At 33.6% G+C, this 9827-nt stretch overlaps 1 protein-coding gene across 1 annotated transcript; it reads right to left on the bottom strand.

Moving 5' to 3' along the window:
* Positions 1 to 7238: 7238 nt before the first annotated feature.
* On the bottom strand, positions 7239 to 8752 carry LOC126655458 (UDP-glycosyltransferase 91A1-like). The gene has a single exon (XM_050349655.2). It carries the CDS (start codon positions 8665 to 8667, stop codon positions 7282 to 7284), a length of 1386 nt encoding a protein of 461 aa, XP_050205612.1. The 5' UTR covers positions 8668 to 8752; the 3' UTR covers positions 7239 to 7281.
* Between the last annotated feature and the right edge of the window lie 1075 nt (positions 8753 to 9827).

The raw sequence follows: 9827 nt of genomic DNA on the forward strand, positions 1-9827 counted from the left end.
AAAATTCCTAGGTTAAAATCTGATACCAATATACTACTATACGTTAATTCATCTTTTATTTTTAAAAAATGAAAAAGTAGATGTTTTTTATTAATTAAAATATTTATTTATTAATATTAAATGTTACACTATTGATGAATTCACCTAACTTTTTTTATTTTATAACATGTGAGGTGCACATATCAAAGATGTTATCTTGTCAAATCATGTGGACCTGACTTGTCAAAGTAATTATTATTTAAATAATTAAATAATTATTTTTAATAATTGAAAAAAAAAATTATGAAAGACAGAACTTTAAATTCTTAATAAAGTATTGCTTAGCGTTCAGACCAACTCAAATCCACATCTATCGTAGTATAAAAGTCTAATTACTTAAAAACCACCCGCATAAAAAAAAATTATATTCCGACGTTAGAAACATACCGTTTGCATCTTTTGTTGTGTTTTCAGGTTCCACCTCTGCCTAAAATATTAAATTGACCTATTTTCATCTGGAAAAATATTTAAAATAATTCTTTATGTTTGCCCTATATTTTAATTATACGTCAATATTACTAAAATTACAAAAATATCTTTTTCTTAAAAAAATAAAAAATAACATGATTTTTTATTTAAATTTATATTAGCTATCAATAATTTATAAAATTAAAAACCGTAAAAACATATTATTCTTTTTTCAAAAAATTAAATAAATAACAAAAAATATTACAACCAACCCTCGCGCCCACCGAAGGAGCTGCAGCTGCTTTTTCTCCAACGAGAAGGAGCAGCGGCAGCTCCTTCTCAGATGAGAAAGAACAGCAGCTGCTCCTTCTCATCGGAGAAGGAGCAGTCCGTTGTGAGAAGGAGTCGTCCGCTACTCCTTCTCAGATGAGAATGGAGCCGCGGCAACTCCTTCGGTGGACACGGTTTGGTCAGATTTTTTTTTAATTTTTTTACTAAAATTAAAAAACTAATATAATTTATTTGATTATTTTTAAAGTTAAATTCAATATATATATTGTAGATTCGTCGGTCGGTTTAGGATGACAAGCCACTCCCTTCATTCATTGAGTTGGAGGAATCTATAGGAAGGACGTTTTTGTACTTTTTCAATTAGAAATAAATATGATTTAACTCTTCTATTTAGTTGTTTTTAATGTTTTTATTTTTAGATTATTAAATCGTCAATTATAACCTTATTTGAAGTAGAGGTGGAACCTAACAACCTAAAAGAGATAGAAACGGCTTTTTTTCAACGTCGAAATGTAAAAAAAACGTGGGTGATTTTTAAATAATTGGCCTCATACAAAAATCACATTATTCACCACTCACACCCTGTGACAGACACACATCGAGTCCAAGGGGGTCACTAACCTGGTGGCTAACCCTTTAAAGTTGCAAGATAATTTTTTAAATTGTTAAAGATGATAGGACATACATGAGATGTATCTATTAAGATGTTTTTTTACCATAAAGATAATCTTTCATTAATTTGGAATAACAGACTTTCAAATTTTTACGTTTAGCTACATTAATTGTACAAGAACAGACTTTCAAATATATTTGTCATATTTGGCTTTGATACAAGAACTAAAAAATATTAATATTTCTTAATTTATAAATACTTTTATTAAATTATTCCTACATTGAAATTTGTTTACATTTGTGACTACCATTTGCATTTGTTATTGTATTTTTTCAATAAATTAATAGGAGGCAAACATGAAAAAATAGCAATTAATGCTCTCTTAATATTATAACATGACAAATATTATAGACCAAAATAATTTCTTAAATGCGACAAATATTATGAACCGGAATAAAAAATAACAACAAAATTCGAAATCATTAAGGGCTTGTTTGGCCGCTACGTATGCCACCTAATTACAAATTCTAAAAACAAAACCAAAAGAACAAGAAGAGAACCTACTAAGACAGGTTTTAGAATCCTGTAAGATAATATCACAGTCAATCTCCAACGCCGTGTTTGAGTTCTTCGCGTCAATAAGTCTCTTCACATGCATTCCCTTCTATATTGATATTTGAGATCCGAAGTCTTTCTGCCAAAAACAAAGCTTCCCTTAGATCAAAAACTTATATTAATAATGGTGAGGAGACATGTTTCAGAAATTGAAAGCAAAATGAAATCTTATTTCTTAATCTTTCAAGATTACAAGACACAGCTTTATATAGTAAGCTGAGATTACAGAAAAATAACTGCCACATGACATGTGTCACGGTTACATTGGCTAAATCTATAACAAACTACAATACACACTTGTCATCACTTTCTAACTAACTTCACACACACTGCATGTACTTAGACAGCTCATCACCAGCTCAACAACATCTCAGCATAATGAACTCTGAACAACTCATCAACACCTTAGCAGCATAAGCTTGAACACAGCAGAACACAGCAGAAATCAATTCTGCTAATACCCCCCCTCAAGCTGGAGCATATAGATTTTGTATGCCCAGCTTGGATATAGAAGCCTTGAACACAGCAGGAGTCAAAGGCTTGGTTAGAAAATCTGCCAATTGATTTGCAGAAGAAACTGGCAAAAGATGTATAACTTGTGCTTGAAGTTTCTGTCTAACCAAATGGCAATCAATTTCTATATGTTTGGTTCGTTCATGAAAAACAGGGTTCTGAGCTATGTGTATTGCTGATTGATTGTCACAGTATAAAGAAACAGACCTTGAATGAGGAATACCAAGATCTTTTAAAAGATAAAGAAGTCATTGTATCTCACAAGTTGTTGCAGCCAAAGCTCTATATTCTGCTTCAGAAGAACTTCTGGAGATTGTAGACTGCTTTTTAGATTTCCAGGAAATCAAAGATGAACCAAGAAAAACACAGAAACCTGTGATGGATCTCCTAGTGTCAGAGCAAGCAGCCCAATCTGAATCAGAGAAGGCTTTCAAAGTCAAATCTGGATCAGTAGCAAAGTAAATGCCTTGACCTGGAGAGGATTTGAGATATCTAAGTAAATGGTGAGCAGCCTTGAGATGAATGGAAGTAGGTCTATCCATGAATTGAGAGAGCTGCTGTACAGCAAAAGCTATATCTGGTCTAGTAGTGCAGAGATAGATTAATTTGCCAATTAATCTTCTATAAATAGAAACATCCTCTAAAAGAGTGCCAGAAGAATCTGTGAGCTTCAAAGTAGAAAGCATGGGAGTTGAAACTGGTTTTGAGCCAATGAAACCAGTTTCTTGTAACAAGTCAAGTGTATATTTCCTTTGACATATGTTGAGGCCTTTATGAGATCTGGCAATCTCCAAACCCAGAAAAAACTTCAATTCACCTAGATCTTTGATTTTGTAACATTCATGTAAGAACTCTTTGATTGACTGAATCTCAGAAATACTGTCACCTGTAAGTATTACATCATCCACATATATCAGAAGAGCTGTAAAAGAAGAAGAAGTTTGCTTGATGAACAGACTTGAATCTTCAGTAGCCTGTGAATATCCTTGATGAAACAAGGAAGAAGTCAGCTTTGAATTCCATTCTCTACTGGCTTGTTTAAGGCCATACAAAGACTTTTGTAACTTGCAAACTTGAGTAGAATCTGAAACAGGAAAACCTTATGGAGGTTTCATGTATATTTCTTCATGCAAATCACCATGAAGAAATGCATTGTTAATATCCAGTTGTTGAAGAAACCAATTCTTGGAAGTGGCAACAGCAAGTAGGAGTCTAACAGTTGTCATTTTAGCAACTGGAGAAAAGGTTTCAAGGTAGTCAACACCTGCTTGTTGTGTATACCCTTTAGCCACTAATCTGGCTTTATGCCTCTCAATAGTACCATTGGAGTGATACTTGGTCTTAAAGATCCATTTACAACCTATAGCCTGTTTTCCTGGAGGTAAGGTTGTAACTGTCCAAGTTTGATTCTGTAAAAGAGCATCCAACTCAGACTGCATTGCAGCTTTTTCCAGCAGTCATGTTTAATTGCCTCAGCATAACTTTGTGGTTCAGGTGTAGTTGTGATAGAGACAGAAAAAGCTCTATGGGATGGAGAGAGATTGTCATAGGACAAAACATGATTAAGATGATGTGGGGTAGAAGAAAAAGGGTGTTGTATGTTGCAATGATAATCTTGCAAATAAGTAGGAGCATACTTAGGTCTGGTGGACTTTCTAGTCTCAACTGTAGGTGGTATTGAAGTAGAAGTAGAATGGTTGGTGTTAGAGATAGGTTGAAAAGATCCAGAAGTGGATAATGTTGGGGAATTTGAAAGAATTGAATGGTCTGATAGAACAGAAGATGGTGTGGTATTTTGAGTTATAGGTGCATCCTCAAGAACAAAATCAATATCAGCATGAAGAAAAGTATTCATAGCAGGATTAATAGAACAGACATTAGTAACATCAGAAAAAGATTTTGTTTGTGCTATAGCAGAAAAAGGAAATATATTTTCATAAAAGATCACATTACGAGACATGAAAATGGTTTTAGTTTGTAAATCATATAGTTTAAAACCTTTTGTAGTTGGACTAAAACCCAGAAAAACACATTGAGATGCTCTAGCATCAAACTTTGAACGTAAGTGATCAAGTGTACTGGCATATGCCAGACAACCAAATGTTTTCAAGTTACAAAATGTTGGTATGTTGTGATTTAGAAGATAATATGGTGTATTGTTTTGAATGATGGGAGAAGGAGTTCTATTTATGAGGTAGACTGCATGAACAATACAATCAGACCAAAAGGAAAGTGGAACAGAGGATTGAAAACGAAGAGCTCTAGCAACATTGAGGATATGTTGGTGTTTTCTCTCCACAACACCATTTTGTTGTGGAGTATAAACACAACTGGTTTGATGGATAATGCCTTTTGATTTGTAAAAATGAGGCATGCTAAACTCTAAGCCATTATCACTTCGAATACATTTGATTTTTGACTCATATTGCCTTTCAATAAGGGCAATGAAATTTTGAATGAGAGTTTGAACCTCAGATTTAAGTTTCAGCATATAAATCCAGGTGTATCTGGTTTTATCATCTACAATAGAAAGGAAATATTTGTGTCCATAATGAGAACTTATTTTGAAAGGACCCCAAATATCCATGTGTATTAGATCAAAATTGGATTTGACAGTAGAAGTACTAATAGGAAATGGAATTTTCTTTTGCTTAGCAAAATGACAGATTTCACAATGATGAAGTTTTGGTTTTGTGATTCTTGAATCTATTGAATTCAATACATCCATTATAGAATCAGAAAGATGGCCTAATCTATAGTGCCAGAGTTGAGAAGGTTCAATAAGTGGAGGAAAAATTTGCTGTGCAGTTGCAGCAGCTGCAAACTTGAGTGTAGGAAAGTGAGGTTTATCCAGGATGTATAACCCATGAAGCTTTCTAGCTAAACCAATCGTCCTCATTGTTTGGATATCCTGAATGAAACAAGTATCACAATACAAAAGAATGTAAATTTGTTTTGAATCTGTCAGTTGACTGGCAGATATCAGATTGAATGAAAAAGCAGGAACATAGAGGGCTTTTTGAAGAATGAATGTGTCTGAAAGATGCACAGTACCAACATGTGTAACTTGAGCCCTTTGATTATTTGGTAAATGCACAAAACAATTTGAAACAGCTTTGTAATTTTTAAAATAACTCAAAGAACAAATAATATGGTCTGTTGCACCACTATCTATAATCCATTTTTCCTTTTGTGAATATGATTTCTCAAAGCATGATAGAGACATCACTAGATTATTACTTCGTTCCCACACAGAATACATTGGATTATCCTTTGTAGGGACAGAAATTGATCCATCAACAAGTTTCATCTTGTTCTTAGCCAAAAGAGCTCTCTTCATGGATCTTGACCAGGAATGGTAATTAACACCATTCAACAGAGGTGTAACCAAAACAAGAGCTGGATTCTCGTTTGGATGAATGTAAAATGGACTAGCAAGATTCTCTTCCTGTCTCCATGGATTTTGAGTAGCAGCGGTTGTCATCTTTGAAAGAAAAATTGATCGCAAGAATCACAGTGATGCAAGGATTCAGAAACTGTGATTTGCTTGTGAAACAGAGAAAGATTTGAAGAGAATGTGAAGTGTTTGTTTCCCGAGAAAATGAGAGGGAAAGAAGAAAAAGATAACTGCTTCAATTCAAAGCTTACCATTTCAGAAATTGAAAGCAAAATGAAATCTTATTTCTTAATCTTTCAAGATTACAAGACACAGCTTTATATAGTAAGCTGAGATTACAGAAAAATAACTGCCACATGACATGTGTCACGGTTACATTGGCTAAATCTATAACAAACTACAATACACACTTGTCATCACTTTCTAACTAACTTCACACACACTGCATGTACTTAGACAGCTCATCACCAGCTCAGCAACATCTCAGCATAATGAACTCTGAACAACTCATCAACACCTTAGCAGCATAAGCTTGAACACAGCAGAACACAGCATAAATCAATTCTGCTAATAACATGAGAGAACCTGCAGGTCTTAGAAGAAATAACTCTGCCCTAAGGTGTTAGTTGCACATCTTTATATCAATTGGTTTTTAAGTCGTTTTTAACTGTTAAATTTGTCCATACACGGTCCTTTTAAACATGAGTCGTATCGTGCCAATCAAAACAACATTATTTTTTATAAATTTTATCTATAGAAAGAAGACATTTATACAAAATAAATAATTTAAAAAGTACATGAATATAAAATATTTATTGAATACCATATAAAACTAAAGTTAATAGTATAAAATTGTTACGATGTGGTTAGCCTGTCTTTTAGAATTCCTTATTATATGAATCACTTTTCAGTTGGGCTATCATATTTATACCAAGCTCAATTATTGAATTATAAATTATTCATGCAGATTGTATAGAGTTTTCGTTCTATTCTTTACAAACAAAATCAAAACAAATTTGAGTTTGATTTGGATCCAATTAATTATTTGATTTTGCTCAATCCTTGTATAAGTTGCTCAAATTTAAATAAACAATTGAATACATGTAGTTTAAACCAGTGTTCTGAAACCAAATCAGTCTTAATTAAACATGTACACATAAAAATGATTATTCCACGCAACGTTGTCACGTCATACAACAAACTAATAAGTATTCGTAAAATTAAACAATTAAATTACTTTTTTTCATTAAATATTTTAATACGGCAAATGTTCTATTAATTTATTGAATGAGTGACGAAACCCAAACCAACCCTTGAATAATTAATTATTCAGAAAAGAAAGTAAAGAAATCATAGTACCTTTTTATCTTATTATTACACTCCTGCATGCTAATTAACCATAGCTTTAGCTTGCTTGTTTTGTCTTAAGAAAATCAAGAAAATTATTAATATACATCTCTTGTTTTTCTCTATCTCCAAAAAGATTTCTCATCTCCTTAGCTTTGTCTCTGTAAATCTTACCTTCATCTTTCAATATCACCAATTTCAACGACTCGGCTACAGACTCACCCGTAAACGAACCATCAAACTCGTTTCTTGGTATTGGATATCCCATTTTTTTCTCCTCCAAAAGTCTAGCATTTATCCCCTGATCAAATAAGAATGTGAGTAGTATAAGAGGTCTAGCATATTGACTCGCTTCCACAACTGAACTCCATCCTGAGTGAGTCAAGAACCCACCCACCGAGTCATGAGCTAAAATCTTGAGCTGAGGAGCCCAACTGGTGCAGACAACACCACGTTCTTTGGTTCGCTCCTCAAACCCATCTGGCAGTTCGATTACCTCCGTATCGGTTGACCCTTTACGAGTTCTCAGCACCCAAAAGAATGGCAGCCCTGATAACTCGAGTCCGAGAGCAATCTCATTTAACTCGTCTTGACTCGGTTTCGCTTCACTACCAAATGCTACATACACTACAGAAGCTTTCTCTTGCTTATCAAGCCACTGCTTGATCGGAACCCATTCCTCCGTTTCTTCTCCGGCATCATATTCTGTAGTCGGAAGCATACCGGCAGGAATACATGGTTTTCCATGAATCTCCTGCATTAGATTCAACCATTCTGGTTCAAAATCCATGCAGCTTCTTACGACGATCACATCACAACCTTTAACTACCTCAGCGTAACGAAAAAGATCAGAAACATCAGATGCATCACGGGGAACAGATTTAATCCTTATAATTTCGAACAGCTTAAAAGCAACCTTGGTCGGAAAAGAAACCCATTTTGGCGGGACTGTAAAATCTTCAGGTTTGCTCCTATCATCATTAAATGACGCTGGTTTAGTAGCCATACCCAACGTAGCACCCAAGACTATACTAAAAAATCCATGTGAAATCCCCACACTTTTGGCGATTTCAGGCAGCCAAAAAGCTGAAAAATCATAGAACAGCCAATCAACATCAGAATTTTCAAGAAATGTTTTCAATGGCTGTTTAAGACAGTCGTATGCTTTTTTAAGGTACCGGACTTTGTTTAATGGAAGATCAGTCGTCGCCTGAGCTTCTTCAGGAAGATGATCAATACGTGGCAACGGAACCTTGACAAATGTTATGAGAGGGGAGAGATTCGGAGGAAGTTTAGGGAGACGATCGATGTTTCGAGGAGTGGAAATGAATGAGATTTTGTGATTTTTTTGAGCCAAAAGTTTGGCTAACTCTAAATATGGAATCATGTGACCGAAAGCTAGCCATGGAAACAGTGCGATGTGTAGCTTAGAATCGACGGCCATGGATTTTAATGGAGTTTGTAAGCCAATATGTTGATTTTAATATCTGCAAAATGAAGATGATGTAGCTTGTTAAACTAGTGCAACTGTAAGGCTCTTATTTATAACAGAGAAATTCTTAGGTCAAGTGAAAATCTGAAATTTATTGGGAAAACTACACAATTCCCTCAAAATCACCATCCTATTATATTTATACCTCAAGATTTTTCTTTTTGCAAAAATCTCTTAACTGATCTAAGATCTTTGTAAAAATCCCTCATAACCAATGTTTTGAAAACCGGACCGGACCGGCCGGTTGGACCGGGTTAACCGTGAACCGGCCCTGTGTCCGGTCCGGTTATATATAAAAAATCCAAAAGACAAAAAATCGGTAAAATTCGGAATGGACCGGTAAACTCCGGTTACTTATCAAAACCGGTGAAATCCGGTTTTTAGAAATATGACTGACAGACTGAGCATTTGTCCCAAAATAGATAAGTGGTCCCCTCCTTTATAAGTATCTCCTTCTTACTCTGATGTTCTCTCTCCTCATTTATGTATGTGATCCCCTCTAACACTATTCTCTCTTTTTTACAAGATGTCATAGCAATATAAATTAAAAATTAATTTATTTAAAAGTATTATTATTTTTATTCAATTATAATTCACATATTTAATTAATTTTTATTTGAAAATATCATTATATCTTTATTTTGTAATTTTTTATTATATAATTTTAATTTAATTATTATTATTTACTAAATAAAAGAATCATTTTTTTCTTTTATATAAATAATTATTTTATAAATTTTTAAAAGTGATTATTTTTAATTATATTTTATAAATAAATTTTAAAATATATGTTAATTTAAATATTTTATTGTATTTTTAATTTATAAATCTATATATTTTTAATTTAAATAATTTATATATATTAAAATTAAAAAATCCGATCCAATCCGGTTGAACCGGTCGAACCATGAACCCCCGATGAAGCCGGTTCGCGTTCCGGTCCGGTTTTAAAAACATTGCTCATAACTAAATATACAGAAAATATAGACAAAATAATGACCATTATAACCCTGTTCTAATTTGGTGGTTGCGAGAATAACCGTCACCAACCACCGGAGATCCGACGACTTAGGAAGCACTTTGATTACTGTGGTAATCACGCGAAACCATAA

Source organism: Mercurialis annua, linkage group LG7, assembly GCF_937616625.2.
Source record: "Mercurialis annua linkage group LG7, ddMerAnnu1.2, whole genome shotgun sequence".
NCBI lineage: Eukaryota > Viridiplantae > Streptophyta > Magnoliopsida > Malpighiales > Euphorbiaceae > Mercurialis > Mercurialis annua.

What these genes read in the sequence shown, in the direction of transcription:
- LOC126655458 (XM_050349655.2), bottom strand. Translation starts at nt 8,667, where the DNA reads ATGGCCGTCGATTCTAAGCTACACATCGCACTGTTTCCATGGCTAGCT.